The sequence below is a fragment of the Priapulus caudatus genome, unplaced genomic scaffold, assembly GCF_000485595.1.
Source record: "Priapulus caudatus unplaced genomic scaffold, Priapulus_caudatus-5.0.1 Scaffold104, whole genome shotgun sequence".
Lineage (NCBI taxonomy): Eukaryota > Metazoa > Priapulida > Priapulimorpha > Priapulimorphida > Priapulidae > Priapulus > Priapulus caudatus.
In genome coordinates this window covers 317,759-336,146 of record NW_014577165.1, presented here as the reverse complement: position 1 = coordinate 336,146, position 18,388 = coordinate 317,759, and the positions used below count along the sequence as shown (strand labels likewise).

Here is an 18,388-nt window from a genome sequence, read left to right as displayed (position 1 = left end):
ATCCGATGGCTATGTCTTGTTTATAATTTCCCGTTCACTTCTTGTCGTTGTGTCGATTCTACCATATCATATGATTCTACGATACATATTTACTCATCTTATTTGTCATAATAACAGCACGCGCTCTTTCGCGTCATACAATGTCTGTGAATTATGCCGAAGGTTTATCATCATACGAAAATAAAGGAGTTTGTGGATTACCCGAGGTAACTTTATAATCATCCTCACCTCATTCATCATCATGTAATTACTAATCTAATGACGTAATGTAATGACTTTTGTCTTTGAGTAATGTAATGTGACATTGGCAGTGTGGTTCACTGGCAGCGAGCCCCTCCCCCATCAGTCATCACCTCACGGCATAGCATATATATATATATATATATATATATAATTTATTATTATTACTAATTTACTATTAATATTACTATTACTATTATTACTATTAATATTAATACTAATAGTACTATACCTAGCTAAATCTAATCATATATAACCTAATATAATATTAACATATTATATATTATCCACGGGTTAGGATTCATAGGGACAGAGCGTGTGACATCAATAAGCAACGAGGCAAATTCACGTAGTGCCCTTTACAATAGATCCCCATCTCATACCTACAGATCTTTACATACGCGTAAAATGCATCACCAACTGGTTCGGATGCTCTAAATCGGTTTTTACACAGTTACAGATGGTGCACCTAAGCACCTCGTGCGAAATATCGTTTGTCCTCCGTTTACAAATAGCAATCCCGGACAAGATATACAGACGTTGAAAACGTACGACACGATTATCCATTCTTTGGCCATCAATCCAAGCCTATTGCCCGCCTCTATTCAAACAAAAGGCAGCTACTAACGCGCTATTGCTAACTCGGCGGGCAATGTGGCTCGCTGGGAGATTTGAGCCCGATCAGCTGCTGCTGATTGCGGTAGGCGTGCGTGCGTGGGGGCATGCCAGGTATGTCACTATGTGCAGTGGGGGCTGCTGTACGCCGGTATGTAGCTGTGTTCCGGGTCAAAGGTTATTTTGCCGAGTGTTGATGCCTAATCTCCCAGCGAGCCAGATGCCTCGCCGAGTTAGCAATAGCGCGTTAGTAGCTGCCTTTTGTTTGAATAGAGGCGGACAATAGGCTTGGATTGATGGCCAAAGAATGGATAATCGTGTCGTACGTTTTAGTCTGTATCTCCGGATTGCTTGTGTAAACGAGGAAACGATTTCGCACGATTGTGGAATGCTAGATGCTTAAACAATAGTATTAGTACCGGTATTACTATTACTATTAGTAACTCATTACTCGTGGGCTCTTTGATAGAACTTTGACAAACCAGACGAGATTTCTGCAAAGGTCGAGGAACTTGCAGAGCTCATTCGCGCCGCTAAGCATGTGGTTGTACACACTGGAGCTGGGATCAGCACAGCTGCAGGAATACCAGACTTTCGGTAATATTCTCTTGTGAAATCTTGTAAGTTATCATCCGAATTTCGATAGTCACTTGCGCATTTCTGCTGCAGGTATAATAATTTGTGCATGAAAAAACGTTTTGTAGACTTCCAGTAATCAGTATATTGCATTTCAGAGGACCGAATGGTGTGTGGACGTTGGAGCAGAGAGGAGAGAAGCCAGACGTGAATATCACGTTTGACAGTGCGCGGCCAACGCTCACGCACATGGCGTTGGTAGCATTGGAGGAGGCTGGATTCGTGCATTATGTCGTTAGTCAGAACGTCGACGGCTTACACGTGCGCTCCGGCTTCCCCCGCGATCGCTTGTCTGAACTACATGGCAATATGTACAAGGAACAGTGCAAGCAGTGCGGAAAGTAAGTTGCCTCCTTTGCCACAATGTCAGTCGTACTGATAGCATGTAGGGGACATTCCTCCAGTTCACTCTCCTGTCCTTTTTGTTGCGGGATCCATAGGCTCAACACGGGATCGTGCAAGCGTTATATCGATTATCGAGCTTAAAGGGACAGTAGCCTCTAGGATTTTACTGCATACAACTGTACTTACTGTATAACAAATCGTCTATATACTCCACACGCATTTGTTACCAGATACCTAATTTAATTGTTATAATTAATTACACATCAACACTACGAAATTTGAACGCCGCCATGACACCCGCGACCGTGCTGCCACCCCGAAAAAGTTGCGTATCTGACAATTTATTTTGCACGTTACAGACCGAGGGCTAATCACAAAGGTGCAATTATACTTATACCTAAATGCTTTGAGTGGCGCCACCGTCGTTGCAATCAAACTGAAGTCGTTAGTTTTAAAACATTAAAAAAAAAATTTTCTAATGGTGATTGAACCATGAAACTTTTTATGTAGCGTAATTATAACCTAAATTAGCTGAAAATAACCCTAGAACCTAGAGTAAACTCTCCCTTTAAACGGGGCCTGCGTATTCCTGATTAGAAAAGGCTGTGCGAATACAATTCATGCTGTACGTGTCTACAGCGGGGTTTCTTTACAGTGTTGCATCTGAAATTTGATTGCAGTGATTTACTAGTAATTGACCTCTGCCTGGAGTGATCGACAGGTAGTTCTAGCCAATAAGTGTTGCAATGAGGACGTTCTGATAACTGTTTTGTAGTGAAGTGCCACGAGGTCGACAGTTTGGCATGCACGCATGAAAAACTCATCGTGTGGGCACGACGAGATGTATACGTTAATTATCAGTATGCTCGTTAAGAATATAGCGTCCATTAACGAGGGTGTGTTTCTGCTGCAGTGAGTACGTTCGAGATACCGCCGTTCCTACGCTAGGGTTAAAGCTTACGGGGAACAACTGTGTCACTAAGAAAAAGAATGGTCGGAACTGCAGGTAAGAATTGGCTCAGTATGGTGATTTTGATCATGAGGTTCCAGTCCTTGCCAAAAGACAAAATCCTTTACTGGACATTCGGTCCAGTAAAAAATAGATTTTTACCAGACCGAATGATATGTTACTGGACCAAAAAAATATTGAAACATTAAAACACATTCACATCTCTGTTGCTTTTCCTTTGTGGACATATCTAACATATATGCTTTCTTGCTCATCACCAGCTATGTCTGTTGACCCGTCCATGATAAAGCTAAAAAAGCTAGCATCGTTTATTTTTTCATCCATTTCGTGACGCGTACAATCAGCAATGCATTCGATAAACTTAAGGCCAGCTTTGTCATTAATGTAGGTTTCGCCTATTTCTAGGCCTTTGGCCTTGTCCAGTTGTGTGATCCAGGTATAATCAGTCAACGGTCTGCTCCGTTTAGCAGTGGCATAAGCATTTCTGAATAAATAACCTAGTTTCTGCCGGTCAGCTGCCTTGATTGCTTGCAGAGCTCGGCCAGCCCTTGACATAGCAATATGATGTTGGCTGCTTGTAGCTGCCTTCCTTAATTCCATAGCTTTCACATGATATTTACTCTGCTCATGTTCAGTAATACTTGACTTCTTAAAGTTATTGCATAGAGGACAGAAATAATTCTGTCCTCTAAGCTTAAAGCTTGAACCTACAAACTTCCCATAATAGTTCACACACACGTCGCATGTCATCATTTTCTTATCTTTTATCATATAACACCTAATCTCTTCCTATCGCTTTCCCACACCATAGATGGTACTATGACACGCGTATATAAGATAGCCGAGTCGGTTTAGAGTTAGTGTTAGGGATGATAGGGTGACTGTTTGTACTTGTGTGTGGTACTGCCGTACCCGTAGCCTGTAGCCTCTGTGTAATTAGTTGATGTAATGTTACCGGACACACGGTCTGGTAAAGCCAAATTTCTTGTCGGACCGGTCACCGGTTTTGTCCGTCGGTCTGGCGCTTTTGGAGAGGACTGAGGTTCTCAGTTGCCATAGGTGACCTAGGCATCAACATGTGAAACGTGGTGATCTGGTATTGTAGATTGTAGAATTAATTGTAGCATGGTGTATTGTGTGCAGGGGGAAACTAACAGACACAATACTTGACTGGGAAGATTCTCTACCGGAGAAAGACCTAGAACTAGCAGAGTTGAATTCAAAGTAAGTACTGAGGCCTTTAGTGTGTCGAGTTTGATCAGTTTCAGAAATGTAATTGGCATTATCTGTGATATCGTTGACAGTTCAACTATTGCCTCTTTGTAGTAAGCATCTTTGTTTATACATCTGCTTCACAACCACAGAAGAACTCATTGCTCTTATTCCTATTTTTAGCTCATCGATAGCTTGTAGAATCGCATGAGCGTGCGTCCGTGTGTGCGTCCGTGCATCCGTTCGGCCATGCGTCCGTGCGTCAACAGTTGGGCACAAATCTTAACCGCTTGACGTACGGTCACGATATTCGGGACGTTGGAGGGGATCGTCAAAACGAGATGTGATGTCGAAGCTGGGGGTCAAAGGTCAAAGGTCAAGCAGTGTAAATGAAGGGGGAACATTCCCTCCTTAACTTAAGGTATAGGGAGGAAATGCAGAATTGCAGCACAAATCTAAACGGCTTGACCTAGGCTCGTGATAGTCGGTGTATAGCATCATGGTAGGAAAAGCCATCACTGTGCCGAAATTGGAGGTCACAGGTCAAAGGTCAATGGGGCACAGGGCAGATTTTTGACATTTTCTGAGGCCATGGTCTGACGGAGCGATTGAAAAACTTTTTTGTTTCAGCGGTGACCTACCATTTTTATGGCTTAATTGAAAGGACCATGAAATGTACTTTCTGCTGACATGCGAAGAGTAAGTGTCGGATAACCTTTTGACCCTCAAGAGGAGGGTTAAACATGGATTTGTTTACTGTTAGAAAGAATTTGACTGCTGGGTTTGCTAGTAGAATCTATACATGCCTGGATGTATGAGGCTACAATGTCACAGTGAAATTTCAAAAGCTAAATTTGGTTGAAGAAGGTTTATGCTCCTTAAATTGTATAATTTCTATGGCATTCTGTACTGTCAGTGTGTTACATGTAACTGATGCCACTGCCAGTGCATGTGGTGGTGATAGTAGGGTGTAGTGTCCGCCAGACATGCAGCTTTTTAGAGCAATTTTTCATAATTTTCTACCATCGCTCGCCGCTGCTGGGAAACCCGAGTTAACATAGTATAAACATATGGGCTGCCGGAGTGCCACCCGAATTAACATACAGTATAAACATTTATGTGAAGTTATATAAAAACGTTACCGCCTTGCTAGCTCTATCGAACTGGTCTTGATAGGGTTAGAAGACCATCAGACAATCAGAATCTGTATAGACAATCAGTCGCACAGCCTCGTCCGGCAGCGCTACCGCCTTCGAGAAGAGAGAATCGAGAAGAGGGAGAGAGAGACGAGGGGAGAGAATGAGAGAGAGAGAGAGAGAGCGCCGATGGAGAGAGGAAGAGAGAGAGAGAGAGATGAGAAAGAGAGAGAGAGAGAGAGGAGAGAGAGAGTGAGAACTGCGCCGAAAGAGTGAGAGAGAAGAGAGAAGAGAGAGAGAGAAAGAGAGAGAGAAGAAAGAGACAACGAGGGGGGAGAGTTGAGTGTGAGCGAGCAAGAGAGAGAGGGAGAGAGAGAGCGTGAAGGCAAGCTGAGAGCCAAGAGAGAGATCGAGAGAGAGAGAGAGAGAGAGAGAGAGAGAGATGAGAGAGAGAGAGAGAGGAGAGAGAGAGAGAGAGAGAGAGAAGTGTTGATCGAGCGAAGAGAGAGAGAGAGAGAGGGAGGGAGGGAGAGAGAGCGCGCAAAGGGAAGAGAGAGCAAGAGCGAGAGAGTGAAAGAGAACGAGGGAGAGCGAACGCGGCGATAGGAGGGTGCTCTTGATTCGTTTGCCAGTGAGTTTAGCATCAGAACACCTGCCGTCAGGTGAGCGCTGTCGCTCTGCGGCACTTGTTGATAATTATATATAATATGATAAAATGTATTGTGATTATTGTTGTTATAGTAGATGTTATTATTTATATGACTTTTCACAGGCATGCAGACCTTAGTATTTGCTTAGGAACAACGCTGCAAATAGTACCGAGTGGAAATCTACCGTTGGCTACAAAGCGAAATGGTGGAAAGATTGTCATTGTAAACCTTCAGCCCACAAAACACGTAAGGCGTAGGAGTAAAGACAAGATGATCAGTCAGTATTGCAATGCTAACACGTGTGTTTACCTATAATTAATGACCTGTTATTACCCGAGAAGACCCGTGATTAATTACCTGTGATTTTCTTTGATTAATTAATCATTCGTGTTTTCCCGTCATTACAGGACAAGCAGGCGCACATGCGCATACACGCCTACGTTGACGACGTCATGAGGCAACTCATGCTCCAACTACAGGTGTCCGTAGCCGAATATGCTGAACCAAGGCTCGTGCTGTCCTCCTCACGCCCCACCGTCAACTTCCCCCCAAACAACACTGCTGCTGCACAGAAGAAGCAGCGTAAGAGGAAGGCGCCCGCCGCAGGGGAGGAGGCCGTCTCGAGAAAGGCGGGCAGGAACGAGGAAGCGGCGGTCGGCAACGCGCCCGCGGGAGCGACGAAGGAGGAACGAGGCGGCGCGGCGAGTCCGAAACGCGAGCGATCGTGCACGCCCCCCGACGTCGCGAGACTCGCCCTCAAAGAGCCACCAGGTGGCGCCTGCGGCTTCACGAAGGTCGAGGGAGGCGATGGATCGGAAGCATCACGGCGCTGTAACGACGAGACGTCGCCCTCTGCAGGCCAGTTGCCCACCTCCGGCCGGGGATCAGACGTCGAGGACTCTAAGGTCGTGAAACGCGAACTAACGGACAACGGCGAGGGAACGGCGTCTTCTGTTCGGCCGAGGGAGAACCCCGACGGAGACGTCGGCTGCGCGACGCTCGCGCCTCTCTCGTCCTCGGTCGCCCTCGCGCGCGACATCTTCAGCGAGAACAATTTCGCGAGCGGCGGCGGCGGTGGGCACGACCTCAGGTCGTCCACCCCCGACACTTCTCCCCCCAGCGCCTCTCCCGTGTCATTGGACTGCAGCGGCGAAGCCACGCTCGCCGCCGCGCCGCACAACGATCCTGCGGAGGTGGACGGCGGACGTGTCTCCGACGACGACGAGGAGGAGGGCTCGGCGACACCCCAGCAAAATCTGTCGGGTGTGAATGGCGGCGGCGGGTCATGCAGCGGCGGCAGCAGCAGCGGTAGCAGTGGCGGCAGCAGCAGCAGCGGCAGCAGCAGTAGCGGCGGCAGCAGCAGCAGCGGCAGCAGCGTCGTGTCGGACCTGTCTGCGACGGTGAGCGAGACCTTCAGTGTGTCGAGCGTGAGCTCTGCGGCGGGCGAGCCGTCGCGCGGCGACCACGACACGGCCAGCGACGCTTCACGCTGACGGCAGCGTCACGTAGAGGTGACCCGTGTCGTGTAGGTACAGGTCTACCTAACTCCTGTCACATAGCGGTGACCGCGACACGGCCAGCGACGCTTCACGCTGACGGCAGCGTCACGTAGAGGTGACCCGTGTCGTGTAGGTCCAGGTCTACCTAACTCCTGTCACATAGAGGTGACCACGACACGGCAAGCAACGCTACACGCTGACGGCAGCGTCACGTAGAGGTGACCCGTGTCGTGTAGGTACAGGTCTACATGAAGCCTGTCACATAGAGGTGACACATGTCATGTAGCTATACCTCTACTTAAATCCTGTCACATAGATACACCTGTAACTGCATTGTCATGCATTACACAGGTACATCTTCACATATTCCCGTCACATACAGGTGACCGGTGGTATGTAGGTACATCGCTGTATGTAGCCTGTCACATAGAGGTGACCCGTGTCACGCAGGTATATCTCTGCATGAATCCTGTCACATACAGATGACCCGTGTCACGCAGGTACATCTCTGCATGCAGTCTGTCACATATAGATGACCTGTCACGTGTCGTCTAGGTACAGTTCTACGTGAATCCCTGTACTCTAGAGGTAAGACGTCATGTAGCTGGTACGTTGTCTTTGTCACATTACGGTGGTGACATTACATCACATAGCTACAGCTCTACTTGAATCATGTCACGTAGAGGTGGCACTTGTCAGGTAAGCTATACATCTACATAAACCCTGTCACATAGATGCACCTGTAATTGAATTGTCACATAGTAGCATAAACTGAATCCAGCAGTATCATTCGCGTTTGAGTATCGCATTTATTTTTATATTTATTAAAGGGGCATTTCATGCCAAATCATCCATGACCAACTTTTTAGCTCAGCTGACAAAGTCGGATGCAGCTTGTAGAATCGCATGATCCGTCCGTCAACAGTTGGACACAAATTTTAACCGCTCGATGTACGGTCTTGATATTCGGGACGTCGGGGGGGGGGGGGTCGCGAAAAGGACTCGCAATGTCGAATTTTGAGGTCAAGGGTCAAAGGTATCAAGGAAATCAAGGGGGTCAAGGGAATATTTCCCCCTTAACTTAAGGTATAGGAGGAAATACGGAATTGTGGCACAAATCTCAACGGCTCGACCTACGCTCTTAATATTCGATGTATAGTGTGATGGGGAGGAAACCCATCACCAGCGCGAAATTGGAGGTCACAGGTCAAAGAGCAGTGGGGGAAAGGTCAGATATCAGACATTTCTGAGGACATGGTCTAACGGACGCGAGTGCAAAAAACTTTTTTGTTTCAGCGCTGACCTACCGTTATTTATCACTTTTATTGAAAGGACCATGAAATCTACTTTCCGCTGACGTGCGAAGAGTAAGTGTCTGATAACCTTTTGACCCTCAAGAGGAGGGTTAAACATGATTGTTGACTGTTAACAAAGACTGAACTGCTTTTGGCTATTAGAGCCCCCCCCCACCACCACGCTCCGCGCTCGACGCCTATCCATATAACATGTTAATAGCGAAGTCATACACAGCTGTATCTTTATACTGTACTACCAGAATAGTATAAGCAAAGCCTATCATAGATTTTATATTCTGTATTAGTAGTATCCTAGATATATGCTCTGAGCGCGAACGCGGTGGCAGGAGGGCGCACTTGATTCGGTTGCCAGTGAGTTCATCAGAAGATACACTGGCTACAGTACACGTCAGTTGACCGCTGTCGTATTGGTCGTCTGTTGTATTTAATTGAACTTTTGAAGGGAGGTCACCTGTGAGCCCCTCAGTTAAGGGTGGCATATGAAATGTATCACTAAAGTTTATATCTCTACAAATTTTAATGTATAATTAAGACTGATTAATTCACTTGATAAAACCAAACTTTTATGTTTCCACAGTAAATTTGTAAAACTGTAATTAATGCAACAGTGACCATGGTGACATAATGTTCAGATAATGATTGTTTAGATTTTCCCAGCATACTAGCAATCATTTATTGTGAGAAAAAAAATGATAACTCCCCCCTAACCTGTATGCAAATTTATGAAACAATTTAAAAATGACACATTGTTCTATTAACCAATGTAATGATGTTCGGATGTAAACAGAATAATAGACTTTTTACTTGCTTGTGAACCAATTTAATTCATGTCAGATAGCCAGATATAACAAAACACAAATGTCAATGAGAATTACCTTTATTCATTAGGAACATTCAACAATGTACACATACACCCTCATCCCAATGGCATTTACTAAATTGTACATACGACGGAGTGGTCTCTACTCCTGCTACCTGGCTGCCCTACAATTAGTAAGTGATTAGAATAACTCTGAGCACTATGATCCGTTTTTCGACGCTTGACACGGCGCCCCCCTGACGAGACCTTCGGCACACAGCGATGTGCGTGTAACAATTTATGATTAAATAATAAACAACAGCTATGGTCTTAGAACGGTCGTGCGTTTCTAGAATTTTGCGACGAGTTCCCCTTCAGCTTCTTGTCCGACTCGGGGAGAGCTTGCCCTCCCTTGCGATGACTGCGAGAAGTTCTGCTTGCGACGCATTGATGTGCTTCACAAACTCCGCGCCTCGATAAGCAGTAAGTGACGAGGGGCGGGGTCTAGCTTGTCTCAGCAAAATGCCCTCGCACGCCGGCATAGAGATCACCAGCCACCTGCTGCCTCCACGGCCAGTTCGACTGCAAGACACACGCGACACAATGAAGCCATGAACGCACGATAACAATAGTGTGCGTCGATGAAACTAATGAAGACCACGCAAACAAACAGCTGTGGAGGGAAGATCGGCTTTTCCGGTTTTACACGATTTATGAAGCAGCACACGATGGAATGCTTTCAAGTAAAGACTCATGAGGCAATCTCGCACATGGAGTGAACACGAACACACAGGAACGATAAGAGCAAGTTTCAAATTGAAAACTGAATTGGCGATATATCAACCTGCGACAAGCAGCAGGCCTTGTACTGGGACAAGAAAGTTTCAGATATGGGTCCATGAGTTTAGCGAAAGAGCACCAGAGACTTGCGGCTTAGCAAAGGGACCGCGAATTACTATTACCACAACAAGAACGCCATCACTAATATTCACGGACGGAAGATCGTGTGCTGCCTTAGAAATATTGTGGACAACTACATTTAATGCGCTTGAAGCTAAACACCGTCAGACAAAACAAAGCACCCATTACTTATCAACTAAAGAGTGAACACACACACAGATGACACCGTACAGCCGAATTCGACAGCACATCCCACACCGCACATAGAAATACTAGGCAGCCAGTTACTACGACTATACTAGTTTCTACTCGAAAGCGAGTGCTTCACTGTTATGTTGCCTGCTTCGCAGCTCGGTCAATCGCACGCCTCTGGTCAGCAGCGCTTGCTTGTGGCGGCGTCTAAAGGTCGGCAAGCCCAAACTGAGCGAACGCAGGCTACCTCACGGTACTGGGCCAGCTCGAAGCTTCAATGACCTGCACCTGAACCAACCAAACACAGCCGTTAACTATCAACATTTCACCATAAAATATCTTTTAAAATATGAAGCGTTGGCACGTCACGTTCAAGTGCGGCGCTTTCCAACAAAAAACTTACAGTGGTTGTTCCGTAGGAAAGGATCGATGTGTAGGATACACTGAATCCAGAGCACAGCAAAGGAACCAAGTTCATTTTACCATAACAATAAAAGCAGATAAGAGTCTAGAATCAAAGAACACTTCTGCAGCCTCTTTCTTTATGGATATGTCATGCAAACATCGGAATGTGAAGGGCTATATAAGCCACAATTAAGTGACATATCGGCAATTACTACTAGCTGCCGAATATTCTTTTGTCAGAATAAAATGATTCTGGGACACGCCAACATATAACAGCCCTACACAATTTTCCGCTGATTATTTGCGACACTCGCGCTTAAGCTTAAGAGCATCACAACAGTCGTACTATGATTAATCAAGCCGTCCCCCACTATGTAATCGCAACAATTCACATAACAAATTTTACAATCCGAACGTTGCAGTCAACGTTCAAGTGCGGCGCTTTCACACAAAAATTGTTCAGCGCAGCGTCGGGCATCGCGTACCATGCTTCATTGGATTTGGTCTGGGCAGGCAGATCCGACACGGCTCACAGACAATCCGAACGTTTGATGCGGGACGATACCCTTGTAGAACAACTTTCCGTCTCCAAGAAGATCTGGCACCGTCAGTGATGGAGATCACGTTGGTGGGCGATGTAAGCCGACACGTCACCGCCTGCAACAAGCCACACGAATCACGAACGCGCACGGAAACACTGCTGCAATCACGCAACTGTGGCATCCTGCACACACGCAACACACACTCAACTCTCAGCAGGCATGAATAAACATGGCTGCTACGAATACATTTTCCTTCACTGCTGGCTTAAGAGTTGAGGTTTATGACAATATCATCGACCTCCGTATAATTGTTAACAGGCAAGCTCGGATAAAATATGCGTAACATGCCCACCTGTGTCTCAATAACAGGCAGGCTGTTCAGGAGCCACCACCGTATGCCTCGCTCATCTTGGCAGCTCTCTCCAGCAGTCGAGAGTGGAGGTAGAACACATCACCGGGTATGCCTCACGACCGGCTGGCGACGCAGCAGTAGAGCGACATCTGGCGATAGGCCACAGCCTGCAACAAATCAATGAAAAGAATTACTTTCACCGTAACTCGTAAATACTAGTATTTCTAACAATTACAAACATTGAAGCAGAAACCATTTACAATAAGGCTATATGTGTTGTTCCATAGGAAGGGTGTGTAGGACATACATGATCCAGGCACCAGCAAAAGGAACCAGTTCTTTACCATAACATAATAAAAGCAGAATAAGAGTCTAGAATCAAAAGAACACTTTCTGCAGGCTCTTTTCTGTTATGGATATGTCATTGCAAAACATCGGGATGCTGAAGGGCTTTAAGAATAAGCACAATTAGTGACATAATCGCAATTCTTTACCATTAGTGACCGGAGTTTACCTAGCTGCCGAATATTCTCTTGTCAGAATAAAATGGTTCTGGGACAGCCAACATATAACAGCCCCTACACAATTTCCGCTGATTATTTGCGACACTCGGCTTAAGCTTAAAGAGCATCCACCACAGTCGTACTATGTAATCAACCCGTCCCCCACCGCCGCACTTCGCACCTGCTTCGACAGATCGTCGTAGATGATGAGTCCATGTTTGCCGTTGTCTCTGAAGTACTCTCCCATTGAGCAACCGGAGTATGGGGCAAGGTACTGCAGCGGGGCGGCATCGGACGCGGTGGCCGAGACGACGATGGTGTACTTCATGGCATCTGCCAATAAACACGAGAATCATTTATCAGGCGATGCTTCTGTCATCGTTTAGAATTCATTCAGTTCTTTAATCACCCGAGTACACCAGAAATTCAACGTCCCAACCAGGTAACATTAGGCCACACACCTGGCCAGTACATCCAGTTATTCATGAAACTTTATACAGGTACATACCAGCATTGCTCAACCTCTTGACCAGCTGAGCGACGGTACTTCTCTTCTGACCAATGGCGACATAGATACAGTAGAGCTTCTTCTTCTCATCTGCGCCAGTATTGAACGACTTCTGGTTGATGATCGCGTCAATGGCAATGGCAGTTTTACTGAAAACAAACCAGGAAGAAATGATCAATTAATTATCTAAATACAGGGGTCGAAATTAACGGTATCCCGATATCCGTGGGATAGTAGATTCTTGTGTTGGATACCAGATTTCAATGCTTGGTATCCCACCGGGATAGTAAAGAAAAATCGTCAAAATCGGGATAGTGGTTGTTGAGTTATTAACTTTATACGGCAGCGCATCTGAGCGGGCTCATGCACCCTTACTATGCCACACTAGCGTTATACAGCAGGCATAGCATATTTGCAAGCGCAAGCATGGCCGGTGTGATGTGTATACATTGTATCAAGCGAACCAGACAATGCGTCTAGGCAATACGTCTGCAGTGTACTGTGGAGGCGTAGGTACTAACAAGAGCCGCAGAGCGTCTGGGCTCATCTGAGGTCTGTTGCTACGGTTATAAACGTAACATTTAAGTTGTGCGTAGTGACACCTTTGTTAGGCGCGGATATGCAGATACGCAGTTGCGTACACATCATTTCAGCAACCTTCTGCATTCTGCATACCTCCCCAATCCCATTAGTTGATACAAATCGCGTGCCTGAAACTCCTGTTTTATGGTGCATTGTGACCCTAACCCTATTAAAAAAAAAAAATTAATTGTAAAAATTATTTGTTGTTATGAAATTGTTGTAAAAATTATTTGTTATGAAATTGTTGTAAATAAATCATGTAAATATTTTCCTTAATTGGAAAGAAATAGTTAAATGGATAAAGATAGAAAAATACAGAAAATATCTGTATTAGTAGTATCCTAGATATATGCTCTGAGCGCGAACGCGGTGGCAGGAGGGCGCACTTGATTCGGTTGCCAGTGAGTTCATCAGAAGAATACCTGGCTACAGTACACGTCAGTTGAGCGCTGTCGTATTGGTCGTCTTGTTGGTATTTAATTGACTTTTGAGGGGGTCACCTGTGAGCCTCTAGTTAAGGTGGCATGAATGTATCCTAAAGTTATATATCTCTACAAATTTTTTATGTATAATTAAGACTGAATAAATTCACTTGATAAAACAAACTTTTATGTTCGCAGTAAATTGTAACTGTAATTAATGCACAGTGACCATGGTGACATAAGTTCAGTAATGTTGTTTAGATTTTCCCAGCATATTAGCAATCATTTATTGGAGAAAAAAAGTGATAACTCCCCCATAACCTGTATGCCAATTTATGACAATTTAAAATGACACATTTCTTATTAACAATGTCATTGATGTTCGGTGTAACAGTATAGACTTTTACTTTGCTTGAATGCATTTATTCATGTCAGATAGCCAGATAATAACAAAAACACAAATGTCAATGAGAATTACCTTTATTCCATTAGGAAACTTTCAACAATGTACACATACACCCCCCCAATGGCATTTACTAATTGTACATACAGACGGAGTGGTCTCGTACTCCTCTACCTGGTGCCTACATTTTAGTAAGTGATTAGAATAACTCTGAAGCACTAAAATGATCGTTTTCGGCTTGACACGGCGCCCCCTGACGAGACCTTCGGCACACAGCGTGTGCGGTAACAATTTATTGATTAAATAATAAACACAGCTATGGTCTTAGAACTCGTGCGTTTCTAGGAATTTCGCGACGAGTTCCTTCAGCTTCTTGTCCGACTCGGGGGAGAGCTTGCCCTCCTTGGCGATGACTGCGAGAAGTTCCTGCTGCGTCGCCTTGATGTGCTTCACAAACTCGCGCTCGAAGCTAGTGACGAGGGCGGGGTCTAGCTTGTCCAGCATGCCTCGCACGCCGGCATAGATCACAGCCACCTGCTGCTCCACGGGCATCGGCACTGCAAGCACACGCGACAATGAAGCCATGAACGCACGAGTAACAATAGTGTGCGTCGTGAAACTAATGAGACACGCAAACAAACAGCGTGAGGAAGATCGGCTTTCGTGGTTTACACGAGTTATGAAGCAGCACACGAGGAATGCTTCAAGTAAGACATGAGCAACTCGCACATGGAGTGAACACGACAACAGGAACGAAAGAGCAAGTTTCAAATGGAAACGAATTGGCGATATTCCACCTGCGACAAGCAGCAGCTTGTACTGGGACAAGAAAGTTTCAGATATGGGTCCATGAGTTTAGCCGAAAGAGCACCGAGACTCTGCGGCTAGCAAATGGACCGCGATTACTTTACCACAACAAGAACGCACACATAATTCACGGACGGAAATTGTGTGCTGCCTGAAAATATTGTGGACAACTACATTTAAATGCGCTTGAGCTAACACCGTCAGACAAAACAAACACCCATTACTTTCAACTAAAGAGTGAACACACACACAGATCACCGTACAGCCGAATTCCGACACACATCCCACACCGCACACTAGAAATACTAGCACCAGTACTACGACTATACTAGTTCTACTCGAAACGAGTGCTCACTGTATTGTCCCTGCTTCAGCAGCTCGGTCAATCGCACGCCTCTGGTCAGCAGCGCCTGTGTGGCGGCGTCAAGGTCGGAGCCAAACTGAGCGAACGCGGCTACCTCACGGTACTGGGCCAGCTCGAGCTTCATGGACCCTGCCACCTGGAACCACCAAACAACAGCCGTTAACTTCAACAATTTCACATAAAAATCTTTTAAAATCTGAACGTTGCAGTCAACGTTCAAGTGCGGCGCTTTCCAACAAAAAACTTACAGTGTTGTTCCGTAGGAAGGGTGTGTAGGACATACATGAATCCAGGCACCAGCAAAAGGAACCAGTTCTTTACCATAACAATAAAAGCAGATAAGAGTCTAGAATCAAAGAACACTTTCTGCAGCCTCTTTCTGTTATGGATATGTCATTGCAAACATCGGAATGTGAAGGGCTATAATAAGCACAATTGTGACTATCGCAATTCTACTAGCTGCCGAATATTCTTTTGTCAGAATAAAATGATTCTGGGACAGCCAACATATAACAGCCCCTACACAATTTCCGCTGATTATTTGCGACACTCGGCTTAAGCTTAAAGAGCATCCACCACAGTCGTACTATGTAATCAAGCCGTCCCCCACTATGTAATCAACAATTTCACATAAAAATATTTTACAATCCGAACGTTGCAGTCAACGTTCAAGTGCGGCGCTTTCCAACAAAAATTTTCGGCGCGCGTCGCGCATCGCGTACCTGCTTCATTGATTTGGTCTGGGCAGCAGATCCGACACGGCTCACAGACAGACCGACGTTGATGGCGGGACGGATACCCTTGTAGAACAACTCCGTCTCCAAGAAGATCTGGCCGTCAGTGATGGAGATCACGTTGGTGGGGATGTAAGCCGACACGTCACCGGCCTGCAACAAGCCACACGAATCACGAACGCGCACGGAAACACTGTGCAATCACGCAACTGTGGCATCCTGCACACACGCAACACACACTCAACTCTCAGCAGGTGAATAAACATGGCTGCTACGAATACATTTTCCTTCACTGCTGGCTTAGCAGGTTGAGGTTTATGACAATATCATCGACCCCGTATAATTGTTAACAGGCAAGCTCGGATAAAATATGCGTAACATGCCCACCTGTGTCTCAATAACAGGCAGGGCTGTCAGGGAGCCACCACCGTATGCCTCGCTCATCTTGGCAGCTCTCTCCAGCAGTCTAGAGTGGAGGTAGAACACATCACCGGGGTATGCCTCACGACCGGGTGGGCGACGCAGCAGTAGCGACATCTGGCGATAGGCCACAGCCTGCAAACATCAATGAAAAAGAATTACTTTCCACCTAACTTGTAACTACTAGTATTTCTAAATTACAAAACCATGAAGCAGAAACCATTTACAATAAGGCTATAGTGTTGTTCCATAGGAAGGGTGTGTAGGACATACATGAATCCAGGCACCAGCAAAAGGAACCAGTTCTTTACCATAACAATAAAAGCAGATAAGAGTCTAGAATAAAAGACACTTTCTGCAGCTCTTTTCTGTTATGGATATGTCATTGCAAACATCGGAATGTGAAGGGCTAGAATAAGCACAATTGTGACTATCGCAATTCTTTACCATTAGTGACCGGAGTTTACCTAGCTGCCGAATATTCTTTTGTCAGAATAAAATGGTTCTGGGACAGCCAACATATAACAGCCCCTACACAATTTCCGCTGATTATTTGCGACACTCGGCTTAAGCTTAACGAAGCATCCACCACAGTCGTACTATGTAATCAACCCGTCCCCCACCGCCGCACTTCGCACCTGCTTCGAAATCAGATCGTCGTAGATGATGAGTCCATGTTTGCCATTGTCTCTGAAGTACTCTCCCATTGAGCAACCGGAGTATGGGCAAGGTACTGCAGCGGGGCGGCATCGGACGCGGTGGCCGAGACGACGATGGTGTACTTCATGGCATCTGCCAATAAACACGAGAATCATTTATCAGGCGATGCTTCTGCCATCGTTTAGAATTCATTCAGTTCTTTAATCACCCGAGTACACCAGAAATTCAACGTCCCAACCAAGTAACATTAGGCCACACACCTGGCCAGTACATCCAGTTATTCATGAAACTTTATGCAGGTACATACCAGCATTGCTCAACCTCTTGACCAGCTGACGACGGTACTTCTCTTCTGACCAATGGCGACATAGATACAGTAGAGCTTCTTCTTCTCATCTGCGCCAGTATTGAACGACTTCTGGTTGATGATCGCGTCAATGCAATGGCAGTTTTACTGAAAACAACCAGGAAGAAATGATCAATTACTGATCTAAATACAGGGGTCGAATTAACGGTATCCCGATATCCGCAGGATAGTATGATATTTTGTGTTGGATACCAATTTCAATGCTTGGTATCCCGCCGGGATAGTAAAAAAAATCGTCAAAATCGGATAGTGGTTGTTGAGTTATTAACTTTATACGGCAGGGCATCTGAGCGAGTGCGCACGATCTGAGCGGGCTCATGCACCCTTACTATGCCACACTAGCGTTATACAGCAGGCATAGCATATTTGCAAGCGCAAGCATGGCGCCGGTGTGATGTGTATACATTGTATCAAGCGAACCAGACAATGCGTCTGCAATGTACTTTGGAGGCGTATGTACTAACAAGAGCCGCAGAGCGTCTGGGCTCATCTGAGGTCTGTTGTCTACGGTTATAAACGTAACATTTAAGTCGTGCGTAGTGACACCTTTGTTAGGCGCGGATATGCAGATACGCAGTTGCGTACACATCATTTCAGCAACCTTGAAATCGATGCCTGAAACTCCTGTTTTATGGTGCATTGTGACCCTAACCCTATTAAAAAAAAAATTAATTGTAAAAATTATTTGTTGTTATGAAATTGTTGTAAAAATTATTTGTTTTATGAAATTGTTGTAAATAAATCATGTAAATATTTTCCTTAATTGGAAAGAAATAGTAAATGGATAAAGATAGAAAAATATCCACCAC

General features: G+C 45.5%; 3 protein-coding genes across 4 annotated transcripts in view; 1 reads left to right on the top strand and 2 right to left on the bottom strand.

Annotated features, from left to right (window-relative positions):
* Positions 1–8,238, top strand: LOC106805183 (NAD-dependent protein deacetylase sirtuin-6-like). Of its 2 annotated transcripts, XR_001393403.1 has the most exons (8): positions 1–206; positions 1,325–1,452; positions 1,590–1,832; positions 2,750–2,842; positions 3,950–4,030; positions 5,927–6,050; positions 6,212–7,468; positions 7,522–8,238. XR_001393403.1 is itself a non-coding variant. In XM_014806681.1 (7 exons), exons 1-7 carry the CDS (start codon positions 141–143, stop codon positions 7,295–7,297), a joined length of 1,821 nt encoding a protein of 606 aa, XP_014662167.1. In that variant the 5' UTR covers positions 1–140; the 3' UTR covers positions 7,298–8,238. The 2 variants fall into 2 exon arrangements, 1 of the variants encoding a protein (XP_014662167.1); XM_014806681.1 differs by having other exon boundaries at positions 6,212–8,238.
* A 3,684-nt stretch (positions 8,239–11,922) lies between these two features.
* On the bottom strand, positions 11,923–14,254 carry LOC106805175 (ATP synthase subunit alpha, mitochondrial-like). Its single transcript, XM_014806671.1, has 5 exons — positions 14,232–14,254; positions 12,821–12,969; positions 12,494–12,645; positions 12,200–12,259; positions 11,923–11,976 (listed from the first exon to the last, which is right to left on the bottom strand). Exons 1-5 carry the CDS (start codon positions 14,252–14,254, stop codon positions 11,923–11,925), a joined length of 438 nt encoding a protein of 145 aa, XP_014662157.1.
* A 34-nt stretch (positions 14,255–14,288) lies between these two features.
* Positions 14,289–18,388, bottom strand: part of LOC106805192 (ATP synthase subunit alpha, mitochondrial-like) — a 12,412-nt gene continuing 8,312 nt past the window's right edge. Inside the window, 9 exon segments of the mRNA XM_014806691.1 lie at positions 14,289–14,784; positions 15,390–15,534; positions 16,121–16,285; positions 16,520–16,687; positions 17,191–17,279; positions 17,282–17,344; positions 17,520–17,549; positions 17,552–17,650; positions 17,653–17,666. Of these exon segments, the coding sequence (XP_014662177.1) occupies positions 14,552–14,784; positions 15,390–15,534; positions 16,121–16,285; positions 16,520–16,687; positions 17,191–17,279; positions 17,282–17,344; positions 17,520–17,549; positions 17,552–17,650; positions 17,653–17,666 (1,006 nt within the window). The 3' untranslated portion in view covers positions 14,289–14,551.